The 16,436-nt window shown below is 36.6% G+C and overlaps 1 protein-coding gene and 1 non-coding gene across 2 annotated transcripts in view; both read right to left on the reverse strand.

Moving 5' to 3' along the window:
* The window catches only part of TANC2 (tetratricopeptide repeat, ankyrin repeat and coiled-coil containing 2), a 371,592-nt gene that overhangs the window by 153,241 nt on the left and 201,915 nt on the right, over positions 1-16,436 (reverse strand). The window contains exon 6 of the mRNA XM_047081653.1: positions 358-506. Coding sequence (XP_046937609.1) covers positions 358-506 — 149 coding nt within the window. The remainder of the gene's footprint in view (positions 1-357; positions 507-16,436) is intronic.
* Positions 14,093-14,199, reverse strand: LOC124513704 (U6 spliceosomal RNA). The gene has a single exon (XR_006962523.1). It is a non-coding gene; the product is annotated as a U6 spliceosomal RNA (small nuclear RNA).

The raw sequence follows: 16,436 nt of genomic DNA on the forward strand, positions 1-16,436 counted from the left end.
GGTAAATAATCCACATGTACCTGAAAACGAAGTATACTTTATATTTCTGGGTGTCATACTCTCCATATGTCAATTCTCTTTCTTGGCTTATGCACTTATTTATTTCCTCATTCATTCCACAAATGAATCAAAACCAAGTGGCTTTTTAAACCTATGAATATAACTAAAAGATGTTTCATAAAGTAAAGAAATACAGTGATTATGGAAAATCAAGCTATGTCATCAGGCCTCAAAAGCTGTTCAAAAATTGGGATTCTTCTTCTCAGAACATACACATATGCATACACCCTGCAACATTTTCCCTGGTATAACAGGCTGATTTATCCCATGTTTCACAGGTGATAGCAAGCAGTTTACCTGATTTTCATCCTGTACTTCCATGCTGTATTGGTCACCTGGCTGAACTTCCGAGACTTTCTCTCCGAGGAGGAAACCCAGACGAGTCATGAGTGTGTTTGCTGCCTCATCTACAGATGGAGGGGGACCAAGTTCCTGTTCAGCATCACCTATAAGAGGCAGACATTGAAACACATGAATCTTTCAAAATAAAATGACCTCATCTTGCAACTAATCTTACATTCAATTCAGTCATTTCCTTTGTTTTCATTCTAAACCCAAAATTACAAGGTCCCTGCCTAGAAGCTGATTTTCCCACTTTTGTATATTATAACTGATAGATGGTTTACTCGTATTATCTTCAAAGTATCTACTTGAAACACCTGAGTTTGAGAGAATGTCTGTAATCTATTGAATAGAGGATGTTTCCTATTTCTTTAGCAGTTAGCCTTCCAATTTGGTCCCTGTGTTGGGATCTAACTGCTGCTGTAATTGCCACCTTCACTCAGGTTCTTTTCTTTTTCACGATTTTGAAATTAGTTCAAACTGACAAAAAAGTTTGAAGAATAGTACAAAGTACATTTTTCCCTTAACCATTTGAAAGTATGGACATGATGCCCATCATCCCTAGTTAGTATGTATCTCCTGTAAACAAAGACATTCTCTTACATAGCCACAGCGCCAGCACAGATATTAGGAAACTAACATTTGGCATTGCTATAATCTCACTCATAGACCTTATTTAAGTTTTGTCCTGGTACTGTCCTTTCTAGCAAAAGGATTCATTTCAGGGACATACAGCACATTTCATTCTTCGTTCTCTTTTAATCTGGAACAGTTCTTCAGTCTTTTCTTAACTTTCATGACCTTGACACTTCTGAAGATAATATGCCAGTTGTTTTGCACAATGTCCCTCAATTCGAATTTATCTCATGTTACCCCTGTGGTTTGACTCAGGTTATGCATTTCTGGCAGAAATATCACAAAAGTGATGCTGTGTTAACTTTGATCACTAGGTTGTGGTAGCATTTGCCAGATTTCCCTACTCTAAAATTACACTCTTTCTCTTTGGTAACTAGTAAATATTGTGTGGGTGTGTGTGGGGGGAGGGATACTTTGAGTCTATGTAAATACATCCCGCTTCTCAACAAATTTTTAAATTAAAAAATATTTTTGTGATGAAATATGCATTCCAAGATTTGCTATTTTTACACGCACAATTCAGTGGCATTAAGTTCATTCACAATGTTGTACAGCCATTACCACTGTCCATATATCCAGAACTTTTTCATCATCCCCCAAAGAAACTCTGTACCCATTAAATAAAAACTCCCCATTCCTCCCTCTTACTAGCCCCAGCTACACTCTATGAATTTGCCTATTCTAGGCAAATATAAATGGGAATCACACAATATTTATCCTTTTTTGTCTTGCTTATCTAACTTTACATGTTTTCAAGGGTCATCCATGTTGTAGCATGTATCAGAATTTCACTCCTTTTCATGAGTAAATAATACTCCATTGTATGGATATACTACAGTTTATTTATCTGATGGTGGACACTTGGGGGTTGTTTCCATATGTTAGATATTATGAATAGTGATAGTATGGACATTGGTGTAAAAGTATCAGTCTGAATCTCTTCTCAACAAACTTTTTGCCCACTATTTTTTAGCATTCATTAATCCATTACTCTTTCTACTGTTTAGTTTCTTTTCCTCACCTATTTATGTGCACTCAAAATTTCCTATCTATTCAATGAGTTATAATCTGCTACTATCATTAGTTATTTTGTTGCTCCAATTGTCTCCAATGTGGTCAGGGTAATAAGCCCTTCCAATTTGGCTCTTGGAACCCTCTAACAGACCTGTGTCATTTTCTGAGCCTTCTTTTCTTTCTGGCACAAGATGTTCCAGGCTCATTTTTTCCCTGCCCTAGCCCTAGAGTCAGACACTTTTCCAAGAAGCCCTGGTTCTTTTTAGTGGAGAAAGGTATGTTCATTGCTGTTAGGACATCACTGTCCTCCAGGTCCACTTGGATAGAGTTAAGCAGTATAATCATACACATATATACATACATGTATATATACACACATTCACACATTCTTACATTCATTCTCACTTGCAAATCTGTATACAAACACACACCCCAATAGTTCACGGTGACACTCTAATTCCAGTTCAATATGATAAGGTTAATTCTAGGGTTTTTTTTCCTCACAATTTTTTCCCCCAAAGTTGTAAAATTGTTCTCCAATAGTGAGAAATCTGCTCCCCCCAGTGCAAATAGTGCTCATCCGGCAGTGCAGATGTCACTGCTCCTCACTGCCACCCTGCACACAGATGCTCTATTCACCCTGGCTGGGGTCCTACCCCATGCCACAAGAACCTGACTAGCACTTCCCCCACAGTCAGGGTCATTTTTAAAAAACTGATACATAATTCACATACCATAAACTCTATCCTCTTAAAGTGTATAATTCAGTGGCTTTTAGTATATTCATAAGGCTATGAAACCATCGTCACTTTCTAATACTACAATATTTTAATCACTCTAAAAAAACCCCATTAATAAAGTTCATTTTTGTCCTGAAATTTAGACCCCCCCAAATTCCTGATGGCTGGCATTCATTTTAATCCCCTGCTTCCAGACTGCTACATTCTTTCCACACAATTTGCTTTTTGGATTCTTTCTACTTAGGCTGTTTTTCAGTGGTTACCAACTATAGGAATTATTCTTTTTCAAATCTTTTCAATGAGGGATGATAAACAAAGTCAGTATGAGGTTTTCCCTTGGATTCATCATCAACATAAACTTATTTCCAAATATAGAAGTCACAGAAATCACATGAAAAGGAGCCAGGGAACTCAAGATGATCTATTCTAAGAGTGATGCAGAAATAATATATTTAAACTGTTTATACTAACTTGATTCATTGTCAACATTTTTTCAGATTTTGTTTTACGTTCGGATACATTTAGTCTAACTTTACAACAATCCACAGTAGCACAGATCCTATAGGACATTACAAAAATTCTTTTTTTTTGGAGGGGGACACGTCCTTTCAGCATAGCAAGCATTAGCTATAATGTCATATGGTTTGAGGCCAAAATATAATAGCTTCTTGATTTTTTAGGATATTCAGTCTTATACATTAAACTGCTTCATATGACAAGAAAGTGAGATTTACATTATTATTATTATTATTATTATTATTATTCAATTTATATTTATCATAACTTCTCTACTAAAGTTATAAGCTGGGGGTCAGAGGAATGGACTATGTGTGCATTTCTGTATATGATGACTGAACTCAAGTATTCCATCTGTGGAAAATCTATATAGAACTTTCATTGAATTTATGTCAGAGTAGAAAAACAGACTCTGTTTTCTCTTCCCTACTTCCTCTCCAAGAGTCAACAAAACCAGATTTCTCTGCCACAAAACAGATACAGTAGAATCGATAGGGGTATTTTTATTTACAAATATTTAAGTTTACTTTGTTCCCGCCACCCCAAGAATGAAAGTTTCTTATTTCTTGATAAAATAAGAAAGGTAACTGCTATATTCAAACTGATGAATTACCCTCTACCCCCCCTTTTTTTTTTAAATTTTTAATATTTATTTATTTTTGAGATACACAGAGCACAAGCAGGGGAGGGGCAGAGAGAGAAGAAGACACAGAATCCGAAGCAGGCTCCAGGCTCCGAGCTGTCAGCACAGAGCCCGACGCAGGGCTCGAACTCACAAACTGTGAGATCACGACCTGAGCCGAAGTCGCTTGCTTAACCAGCTGAGCTGCCCAGGAGTCCCACCTCTTCCCCTTCTATAGATTAAACTAGCTAAGCTTTTCCAAGTTCTTCTTGGCATAGATTCCTGACCTCTAGATATTCTGGGGCTCCATTTGATTTTCTTCTAGGAAGTTATCCTGGCATCAAATATTTTCTATGTACATGTTAACATCAGGTATTATGAGAATTTACATGACGTGGAGGTATAGTCGTTGAGGATTTATAGAATGTGGAGATACAGGCATCGACTTTAAAAAGTTTATAACCTGTACAAAGGTAAGACATGTTAGGTCACACGACCCATTTATTTGGCACATAGTGCACCTTATGTGCAAGCCACCGATTTAAAGCACTCTACAGTGAACTTAGTCTTTATAACAATTTTATGAAATACGTATTACTTTCATTTTGCAGATGAGAAATCTTAGGCACAGAGAAATTAAGATATCTGCTCATATCCCACAAGCAATAAATGGTACAGCCAAGTTAAGAACCCAGCCCCCCTGAATCCATGCTCCCAGAATTAATGCTCCCAGTGTTATATTGCTCCCTCATTGGAAAGTAGTATTACAAACAGTAAGAATGTTTAGATAAGAGACAACTTATTAACAAGAGGCAAACTGCTTACAGTATATGTGATACTGTGATATAATAAGAAATATATATTTGGTCCTCGTTCCCAGTTGTTGGAGCGGAGTGCCTAAACTCTTGGATATTCTTGAATGACAGTGGTGAGAGAAGCATCTTTTGTTTTTCATAAGCCTTCTGAGGTGACTCTTGGTGGGCCACTAAACAGCTGCAGGATGGAAGTTAACTGCTGGAGGAATCAACTGTGTAATTAGAGGGAAGGAACTTTCACGACCACCTCCCAACCTACAGGGAGGGGAAAAGGGGCTGAACATTGAGTTAATCGGCCGTGGTCAATGACGTAGTCAAATGTGCCTTCATAATGGAACTTCCATGAAAGTATTAACCAATAGAGTTTAGAGAGCTTCTAGGTTGATAAACAGGTTCACCTAAACTCCACAAGGACCAAAACTCCTGTGCTCAGGACTTTTCTGGACCTCCCCTCATGTACCACTTCATTTGACTGTTCATTTGTATCATTAAGGATATCCCTTATGATAAACTGGTAATACTAAAGTGTTTTCCTGAGTTCTGTGAGCCATTTTGTTATTCTGAGAACATCATATAGAAGAAATTACACAGTACGTAAACTTTCGAGATTGGCTTTTAAAAAATTCAGCATAAAAAAAAAAGAGGTTAGAGTGGGAGAGAACCAAAGCATGAGAGACTCTTAAAAACTTGGCTTTTAAAAAATTCAGCATAAAAAAAAAAAGAGGTTAGAGTGGGAGAGAACCAAAGCATGAGAGACTCTTAAAAACTGAGAACAAACTGAGGGCTGATGGGGGGTGGGAGGGAGAGGAGGGTGGGTGATAGGTATTGAGGAGGGGACCTGTTGGGATGAGCACTGGGTGTTGTATGGAAACCAATTTGACAATAAATTTCATATATTTAAAAAAATAAGGGGCGCCTGGGTGGCGCAGTCGGTTAAGCGTCCGACTTCAGCCAGGTCACGATCTCGCGGTCCGTGAGTTCGAGCCCCGCGTCAGGCTCTGGGCTGATGGCTCGGAGCCTGGAGCCTGTTTCCGATTCTGTGTCTCCCTCTCTCTCTGCCCCTCCCCCGTTCATGCTCTGTCTCTCTCTGTCCCAAAAATAAATAAACGTTGAAAAAAAAAATTAAAAAAAAATAAATAAAAATAAAAAAGAAATAAAAAATTCAGCATAATGCTTTTAAGGTCCATTCAAATTATTGCATGTTTCAGTAGTTTGTTCCTTTTCATTTCTGGGTAGTAGTAACACATTGTATAGATGTACCACATTTTGTTTAACCATTTGCTCACTGAAGGGTATTTGGGTTGTTTTCAGTTCCTGGATATATATTTTTTATTTTTAAACATTATATATTGTTGAGAGACAGAGACAGAATCCGAAGCAGGCTCCAGGCTCTGAGCTGTCAGCACAGAGCCTGACGTGGGGCACGAACCCACGAACAGCGAGATCATGACCTGAGCCAAAGTCGGACGCTCAACCAATTGAGCCACCTAGGAGCCCCTCAGTTCCTGGATATTTTGAATAAAGCTACTATGAACATTCATGTAGAAGGTTTTGTGTGAACATAAGCTCTAGTAGATAGAGGCCAGGAGTTCTGCTAAACATACTACACTATACAAGACAGCTCAATAGAACAAAGGATTATCTAGCCACAACAGTCAACTACTGAGGTTGAGAAACCTTGAAACAGCTAGAATAACTCCACCCTTTAAAATCTGTCAAACTGGGGGTGCCTGGGTGGCTCAGTCAGTTAAGCGTCCGACTTTGGCTCAGGTCATGATCTCGTGTTTGTGGGTTTGAGCCCTGCGTCCAGCTCTGTGCTGACAGCTCAGAGCCTGGAGCCTGCTTTGGATTCTGTGTTTCCCTCTCCCTCTCTCCCTCTCCTACTTGTGCGCTCTCTTGCTCTCTCTCTCTCAAATAAACATTCACAAAATAATAAAATTTGTCAAACTGGATGTACTATCAACACAGAGTCAGTAGGTAAACAAGTGTCCAATCTGTTATTTCTGAGGATTCTTAGAATTACTTCAATTTCTGGCTTACAATGAATTTTTAGTCTTTAGACTGTTTCCTTTATGAGGGTGGGGTTTGTTCTCTGCACTACTAGATCCTAATAATCTTTTCAGTCTCCATTATGCCTTTGTCATATGCTGGTGCCCAGACAGGACTTTACTGGGGATACACTGTGTATGTCAAGGGTGGGAAATATATCAAGGCACAGAACAAAGTAAATAAAAATATGATACCTCTCACATTTTTCACACATTATCTTTTATTAATTATAATAGCTAGCACATATGAAGATTAACTATATGCCGGGTACTATTTCTAAGTATTTCACAATGTATATTAAATCATTTAATTATCATAACCGCCTTATGAGGGTAGGCACTCTTACCCCTATTTTACAAATAAGGAAAGTGAAGCATAGAAAGAATAAGTAACTTACTCAGATTCATATGGCTAGTTAGTGGCTGCCTAGGCGACCTGGATCTGGAACTCAAACTCTTAACCCCAGGTTACACTATCATCCTTGATCCCAGTCCCTTACCATGTTGATGGCATCACTCCCTACCACCCCTCTCCCCTGGGTACTTGCTCTCGTCACTCTCAAAATTCCTCTTAAATCCTCATACCAAATATTTGCTATAAAAATTCATCTTACATTTTCATACCAAATGTTTTACCCATATTTTTGTCTCATCCATGACCATCCAGGCAATGTGAAGAGTGAAGAGGGCGCCATCTTCATAACCAAATGTGCTCAATTAAGGTATGTCCCTAAACAAAGTATTTTCCTTGGGCAGAATTCTACTGCGGCTTCTTTAATAATGAGTTTGGAATATGATAAACAAAATAAGGTGATCACTGTAAGACCTATTTTACACAAAATAAATGATACATTCATACATTCTGTTGATTAAGACTACTTTATTTATTAAAAAAATTTTTTTAAATGTTTAATTATTTTTGAAAGAGAGAGACAGAGTGTGAGCAGGGGAGGGGCAGAGAGAGAAGGAGATACAGAATCCGAAGCAGGCTCCAGGCTCTGAGCTGTCAGCACAGAGCCCGATGCGAGGCTCGAACTCACGGACCATGAGATCATGGCCTGAACTGAAGTCGGACACTTAACCGACTGAGCCACCCAGGCACCCCAAGACTATTTAAATTTACAGCTCTTGTTTCACTTTGACCATTTGGGAGGAGTACATTTATGCATTAGGTTTTGTTCCGAGAACACTGAATGAAGAATACAGCACCCTAAGGACTAAAAGATTCTTCAACTTACATGGAAATGGAAAGGTCCATTAATAGTAAAGAAAACTTGAAGAAGAAAGACCTCTATTACTTAATATCAAGATTTAATATAATGCTAAGCACTATGACAGAGTATGACTGACACAAGCATAGATAAAAACACCAATGGAACAGAATAAAGAATCCAGAAGCATATCTATACATACATAATTCACCTTATTTAGGACAAGGGTGCCAATGTCATAGTTTAGTAACAGAATGGTATTTTCAGTAAATGATGATGGATCAATATGATAGGAATAAAAATAAAACCTGCCCTTACCTCATACTATATATAAAAATCAATTCCAGTTAGATTATGGACCCAAATATAAAAGGTAAAACAATGAATTTTCTAGAAGACAACCTAATAGAAGATCTTCATGACCTAGGACTTGGCAAAGATTTTTTTAAATAGGACACAAAAAGCACTAACCATTGGTTTTTTGTGAAGTTTATTAATAAGAAAAACTTCTTTTCACCAAAGACACCATTAAAGATGGTAAAAAGGTAAGCCACAGAGTAGGAAAGGGTATCTTTAATTTATATATCCAACAAAGGGCTTCTTTCTAGAATATATAAAGAATCCATACAAATCACTAAGGAAAAAAAAAGACAATCCAACTAAAAGGTAAACAAAAAAAATCTATATAGGCATTTACAAAAGATGATGTCCAAATGACCAATAAGCATATGAAAAGCATATGAAAAGCATATTAACATTGGGAGATGAACACCAAAATCACAATGATTCTGCACAATTGCATATGTGCAGTGCAGATAGCACACAAAACAAACAAACAAACAAACAAACAAACACCCTGACAATATGGGGTAAAAGAATACTTAAATACTGCTGTGCTGGTAGGAATGTAAATTGGCAGCTTTAAGGTTTGGAAAAAAATTTAAGCTGAACATTCTGAAACTCTACCAGGTCCACTACTAGGTATATACCAAAAGGAAAATTATATACATAGGTGCGTCAAAATGCATGCAAACAAATATTAATAGGAGAATTGTTCATAATAGCGCAAACTGAAAATGTCCATTAAGAGTAGATACACAATGAAATATGAGATCAATAAAAAACAATCTCACAAATATACTACTGAACAAAAGAAGAGAGATTCAAAAGAATACACACTAAATGATTTCATTTGTACAAAGTGTGAAAATGGGGAAAGGAAATAACTGAGAATGGTACTCATAATTGTGGTTATACTTCTAAAGAGTGGATAATGATGTGAGGGAAGCACAAGGAAAACTTCTGAAGTGCCAGGAATGTTCTATTATCTTGATTTAGGTTGTGGTTATATGGGTGTGTACACTTCATAGAATGTCGTTGAGACTACATAATTATGATTGGTGTACCTTTCTGTATTTCTATTTCAATTTTTAGAAATTTCAGAAAATGTTTTACGGAAACTAGGTTTGAGAATGAAGCAGTATGCACAATATCTGTTTTTTTTTCCTCCAAGAAAGAAGTCTAGAATTAGGAAAAAGAATGCTATACGTATTTCAAAATTTAGTACAAAATTAGAAATTACTTGGCCACTCCTCTTGTACCAGTTAACAACTTAAAGCAGAGCAAAGCCATACAACTTGAGAGAAGCCAATGCATATAAGAAATATTTTATAAATTAAAGGAAGTACTAGAGAACACAGAGAAAGAAACAATTAAATTTGTCTTGGCAGGAGGGAGGCAGGAAAAGGAGGGAAGATCTCTTGGAGGAGGTTATACCCAAAATTCTTATAATGGATGAAGTTGGTTCTCTAACAGTGGAGTTAGGGAAAAAGAGCAGAGGGAACAGTTTTCAAATTTAAATTCTATGTGATTTACTAGTTCAACAAAATACAGAGCTCTAAGTTCAAAACGGATTAAATGCACTATATTTAATGTTTAGAAGAGCATTTTAAATTTATTTCTGGAATAATAATATTGACAGTAGTACTACTAGTAATAACAACAATAGTTAACACTTACTGGGATATTAGTGTCTCGTACTTTTCTAAGTGCTTTACATGTAATTAAATCATTTAACCTTAACAACATTCCCTATTTACAGATAGTAAAAGTGAGGCACACAAAGACTGAGTTCTTGCTTGTCCATGGTTACAGAGTTAGGTAAGTGACCGTTAATACTGAAGTTCAGTGGCTGTATGGCTCCTGAGCCTATGTTCTCAACTACTTCATTATTTTGTCAGGAAATATATGATTGCTGAATACAAATTGTTTATATGGTTATTTTATTTATTTTTATCTTTAATAGCATCCTGCATTATCTGATGACAGACAATAAATATAGCTTTCATTAAGTCATTAAGCATTCATTAAATATGTACTTTTTGCGTGTCCAGTGCTGTCTCAGGTGTTACACGTACCTTTATGAGTAAGGGGTACAGCCCCTATTCTTAAGGAGGTTATAGTCTCAAGAAGGAAAACAGAAGATCAATTAATTAAATCGTAGTAACTTATATCAGAAATATAATGCAGGCAAGAAATAGGATGCTGTAAACAAGAAAGTGCTGAACATTTTGGTCCTTATTTTTCTTGATGATACCAATTCTTTCAGGGATGGTTTACACTTTATATTTGCAAAATAACGTCTTCTATTTAAAGTAGCCAAACCGCAGAGGGATTAGACAATGACTAAAATTGTGTCAAGAAATGAATGTCTAACAGCTAATGTATCCAAACCCCTAATCTGCATCCCTAACATGGCAGGCTACACAGGGTCTCAGTCTATAGACTCTCTAAATTCTCAGCATTCTCTTGGCATTTTCACATCAAGCTGTTTACATTTTCCTTTACGATCCGTTAATTATAAACTGCTTGTTCTCATCTATTTCAAAACTCAGAAATTTGTACCACATTTAATCAAATAAAGAAACCCATTCTTTCTCTCTAACAGAGTTATAAAACCTATGATTAGCTTGGCCCAAATGCCAAAGCAAACCTGGTTATATTTTCATTTTAGTTCTTAAATGATTACCTAAATTTTTTATTTTCTGATGAATATTAGAAAATGGGTGTCTGTTAAAAGCAGGGCTGTTATTTGTCACAGTAAGTGTTGAAACCAGCACGTGGCTTTGCCACATTCTCCCAAAACTGAGCTCCAGTTTTATTATATAGCTCTGGTTATTCAAGCTTCTGAACCCCTTTGTAGTACATTAGAAAGCAAAAAGATATATTCTTAGTAGAGAGAAATCTATGTCATTGATACATATTTATAACATATTAAATTATTTCATTTTGCCTTCCTCTGGCTTTTTGGGTTCATTTCATTCACTCAACACACACTAAATGAACATTTACTATGTACTAGTCATTTACTACAATAAGCACTGTGGATACAGTGGTAAGCATAAGGCAGAAAATGCATTAAATTGTTCAGATGGGTGTTTTTGATAATTTTAGTGTTTATTTTTACTTGATTGGATATTTGAGAAGAAACGTTTGAGGAATAATTGTCAATCAAAAGCTCTCAATGGAAAAAATGCCACTATGATCCATCCATAGTTTAACTTTTTCTTTTCTCTAGGGCAAACAACATATCATCCGTGTCATTATAAAAAATGTTACTTGGTTAGGAACCAGGTAAGGCATTTGTTGTATTAGAGAACTCAATGTATACAATTTTAACTAAGAAAATCAGCATCATTATTCTGTTAAGATACCAGAAAATAGCATCCATATTTTATGCCCTTGACTGTAATGGAAATTTTACTTGTACATAAATGAATTCTAACCAATGTTCTTTAAGACTTATAAATAGAAAAATTACTTCTATAAAACAAATATCTTTAGATTTTTAAGGGTAGCCTTCTGTTCTACTGTAGCCAAAGATGATTTACATGGATTAGTAGAAGAGTAAGTCTTTAATACATACACTAGTCATTTTGTGGTAAATGCAAAAATGTACTGTGTGGCTTTTGATATCTAATGTTTTAATAAAACATTAACCAGCAGATAAGAACACTCCTTTTAAATTGGTTTGCAACAGAGCCAAGCAACAGAGAGCCAGACTGTAGTAAGCTTGTGCCTCACAATTCTCTTCAAACATGAAAAGAAATTCTCTAATCATTTTGCACGATGATTCCTATTCCCTATTTTTTTTTTCTGGCAACAACAGAAATATCAGTTTCATCTACTCACATTTATAACTGAACTTTTATGGCTACTACAGAAGTTAAGATCGAAGCAGAAAACATAATAATGCTGAACTTATCTCAATGATCTATGAAATACATTTGAGATGTGTGGCTGGATAAAACAGACATTTTTCCTCTCCAAGCTAATGGTAACAGGTCAAATGAGGCCAGACGGAGATCAGGAACAGAAAGGCAAGCTTTCAGCAATTTTGTATCATGGGTAATATCATAATCACAATAGGCAAAACTTGCAAAGTCTGATGCAAAATACAAATCAGAGATTTAGTTTCCAAGTCCAAACAGGAGACAACTTGCCCAAAGAGATGGACCATGAATTAACTCTAAAAGCCTGATTGAAAAGAGAACTTCTTTGTATTTCAAGTAATCACCTAGGTGTAGCTAACAATACCATTTCAATTTCTTTTTTTTTTCAATTTCTTTTTTTTAATATTTATTTTTGAGAGAGAGAGAGAAAAAAAAAACACAAGGGGGGGGAGAGGAGAGAGCGAGAGAGCGAGCAAGAGAGAGACAAGATAACAGAAAACAGAATCTAAAGCAGGCTCCAGGCTCTGAGCTGTCAGTGCAGAGCCCGAGATGGGGCTCGAATCCAGGAACTGTGAGATCATGACCTGAGCCGAAGTCAGCCACTTAACCAACTGGGCCACCCAGGTGCCCCACAGCTTCAATTTCTTATTATACAGCTCCCAGAATTTAAGGAGATTGGTTTATTCAAAGAGGTAGTGTTCTAAGACTGTTTTAGTGTATAGTCTGTTCCCATGGAGAGCACAGAATGAAAAAGATGTTTTGTTTATACACTTTACAATGTGTATGCAATCTAAAAATAAAAATGCTAGAATTTTCCCCCCAAAGGAAATGGTGGTGGCAGGGACCTTTCAGTAACTGGAGACCCTCTAGCTGATGACAACCAATAACAACTGGACAAAATACACCTTAAAAATCTTTTTAAAAGCATTAAAGACCTAAGAAGATGGTAATAAATCAAAAGACAAAACCAGGAAGAAGACGGAAATCCAGAAGGGAGATCTCTGCCCAGCATGGATGGCCACTTGAACGCCAGGGGCATTAGTTAACAGGGAAGAAATGATTGAACAGCTAAGCTGTGCTTCCGGCCGTCTCATAAGGTCGTAAGAACAAAACTGAAGTCTAAGCTCTGCCAAGAGTGGGAAATCTAGTAAAGCACCCTACGCTTTGGGCTGGAACCCTTAACCGTAGTCTGGGAGTAAAGATAAACCAGAAGTAAACTAGGCTTTGCAATTCTGACTTGTGTCATTTGATTAGCCCGGAATACCACCAACTCTGAACTTGGATCAAAATGGCCCCAGGTGGCAGAAGCAAATACAAATCTTTTCTCAAAGGGGGGGAGGGGGAAGCACTGTCCTATCTTTAGGTAATTTCTACAAATATTTTCAAATTAAAATAATTAGGGGTATGAAAAGACAAAAGAATTATTAGAAATAATAAGCAAAAGTAATCGTGGCAAAAGGTGACTGGGTTACAGTACTGTAGTTCATCTCTTAAGATCATTCTTAACAGAGCCTTGTACAACTGCGGTAGAAAAGAGCTAGCTAGTGTCTGTGGGACAATGATTCATGGGGATGGAGGAAGGAGACAGCAGTGGAAGAGCTACAAGAATGAGTCATCGGATGATCACAGTGTTGGAGGTGGCCAATATTTCCCTAACACCACTAGAAGTTATTGGTTGAAGAAAGTCTCCCTTAGTTCTTTTCAAAGTAACTTCATGTTTCTACTGTTCAGTCATACATAATGTTTTCTCCTTTCACAGCTAGCCCCAGCAGCTAATAACAAATGATATTCCAAACGGTAGCAGATGTAAGCTAAAAAAATGATCGAAATCAGGAACTCTCTTTTTTTTTCTTTTTAAAAATATGGAGTGCTTCACGAATTTGCACATCATCCTTGCACAGGGGCCTTGCTAATCTCTGTATCATTCCAATTTTAAAAGTACATGTGCTGCCAAAGCGAGCGCTAAATCGGGAACTCTTGATCCAAGGTCCTCTGCTACCTGCTCTTTTGGGAAACTATGAATCCCCTGAAACTGTATGTTTTAATAGGGAGAGAGTACAGGAATTTTTCATTCTTCCATCCTCCAGTGCTTCTTTGCTACTTTCTAAAGAAAGTAACGACTCCTGGTAGCCCATAGTCAAGGCTGTAAATTCAAATACTTTTGAGATAAAAAGCAGTTTTGATAGATCTGTCATGGCTGGGTTAATGGTAGTAGGAAATGATAAAGTGTATTGAACTGCAGAGTGTACAGCCAATGTGAGGGCACTTTCACCTTAATTTTTAAAAATATGCTTGCCAAGCAGGTTTTTGAACAATTGTCTAGAAAAAGTTGTCTACTATTTTAAGGTTAAGTAGAAGTTAGAGGTTAGGATGAAGGTCTAAGTTTTCCATAGTTCTAAGGACTACCTCTCAGTATGGACCAGAGGACAGAAAAGTAGGGAGGAATGGTCCAGGAGATAGATGGGAAAACTAGATCCATGTGAGGCTATCAATGACACAGGTCACTGTCAATCCTCAATTGAAGAAAAATAGCCTAAGTTGGGGAAGATACATAAGAATCCAAAGAATCTTTAATTACTCGACCCATCTCTTAAAAGTGGTGAATCTCTCCTACTTAACCCTTCCTTCTCTTTCAAATTACTGCCTTCTTTAACTCACCTAGAGCCTAAGTTAAAGGATCAACTTTTAGGGAATCTCTCCAGTTGCAGAGGGGAATATTTAGATGCCTTGCTTGAGGGTATGAAATGGGAGTAAGCAATAATGCAACTTCGGTAGAACACTCTACTCCAGCCTTTCTTGTTAATTTTGGTTTGTTCAGACCAGTTTTCAGATAAAATTATTACCTAAGGCAACAGACCTAAAGGTTTTATTAATTTTTTGAAAACCTAGGTATCATGCAAAATTTTTTATGTAGGTGCAATTTACTGGAGAGACGGTCTACAAACTTCATTGGTAATCATTTTGCAATATATACATATATGAAATCATGCATATTATATACCTTTAACTTATATAATATTATATACATCAATTATATCTCAAAAAGCTGGAAAATTTTTTTAAAAATATGCTTCCTAAAAAACAATAAGTAAATTTATCTAATACTTAATAATCCTGTAGTCTTTCTACTAATAATTTTAGACATAAATAAATGGGCAAAAAGTTGCCCACACATACACAAACATAGTTGTTCTCTCTTTTGCTATTTAGGGATTAAATTTTTAAAAGATTATGGACTCTACATAGTAATTCATCAGTCTGGCACTTAGCTAAGAAAACAGGCTTTTAAATGCTAATAATCTTCTATCACAACACTCTACTTCTGATTCTCTCCCACTCAAGTGGGAATCACTGCAGAGATAGGATATATAGAGACAGAAAGTACTCATTGCTGGCAACACTTACAGTAGTATTTCCTTGCCTACACAACTGCCTCCAGTGTACAAGAAGTACTATGTGTATATTGATGTATGGTGATGACTATTTGGCTGGGATAAAAAGCAGTATTTGACAAGCTCAAGAATCTTGAATGCTTCACTGAAATCTCTAAGACTGATGTTTCTCACTGAGTGTTCCTTTGGGTTTTTAACTGAGGTTTCTAATGTCTGCTTTGAATAGACATACATTTGAGATACAAATTATGGTAAAGAAGCGTTACTTCTATAATGTGGTATTTCCATATTATTCCCCTACTGGCCTGGATTTCCTCATCCATAGCACAATTTATTCTAATGTGGAAAGCTAGGTATTTATATACTGGTCACAGTAAGGAAAGTATTATCCTCAAAACTCATATTTGTCTAAATAACAAATTTACTCCCCTGCTGGCTTCCAAACTGGGATTTATTCTAGAAACTGAACACAAAAACAGCATGATCTAATCATGTAGGCTTAAAGAGAAAAGCACCATTCTAGGAAGACTTCACTGTACTGTAATAGTCAGTATAGACTGGGAAAGACCTACAGATAGTTATATGAAAAGTAGCAGGTAAGTTTTAAAAATAAAATGGGTAGGAAAGCAGGAATTCTGGTGAACTAGTAGCTAAAATCTTTAAAGATTGGTATGATCTCAGAGTGTACAGAAGCTGCATCAAGGAAGGGCAGTGACTGGTACAGTCTGATGATGTGAGATGTAAAGCTGAAGTGCTAGGGAAGAAAGTAGGGGAATGGTCTAGAATTGACTCTCCTGGGTTAGCTCTT

The sequence above is a fragment of the Lynx rufus genome, unplaced genomic scaffold (assembly GCF_022079265.1).
Source record: "Lynx rufus isolate CCGP_SWC_20201006 ecotype Redwood Valley unplaced genomic scaffold, mLynRuf1.p SCAF_18, whole genome shotgun sequence".
In the NCBI taxonomy this organism is placed as follows: domain Eukaryota; kingdom Metazoa; phylum Chordata; class Mammalia; order Carnivora; family Felidae; genus Lynx; species Lynx rufus.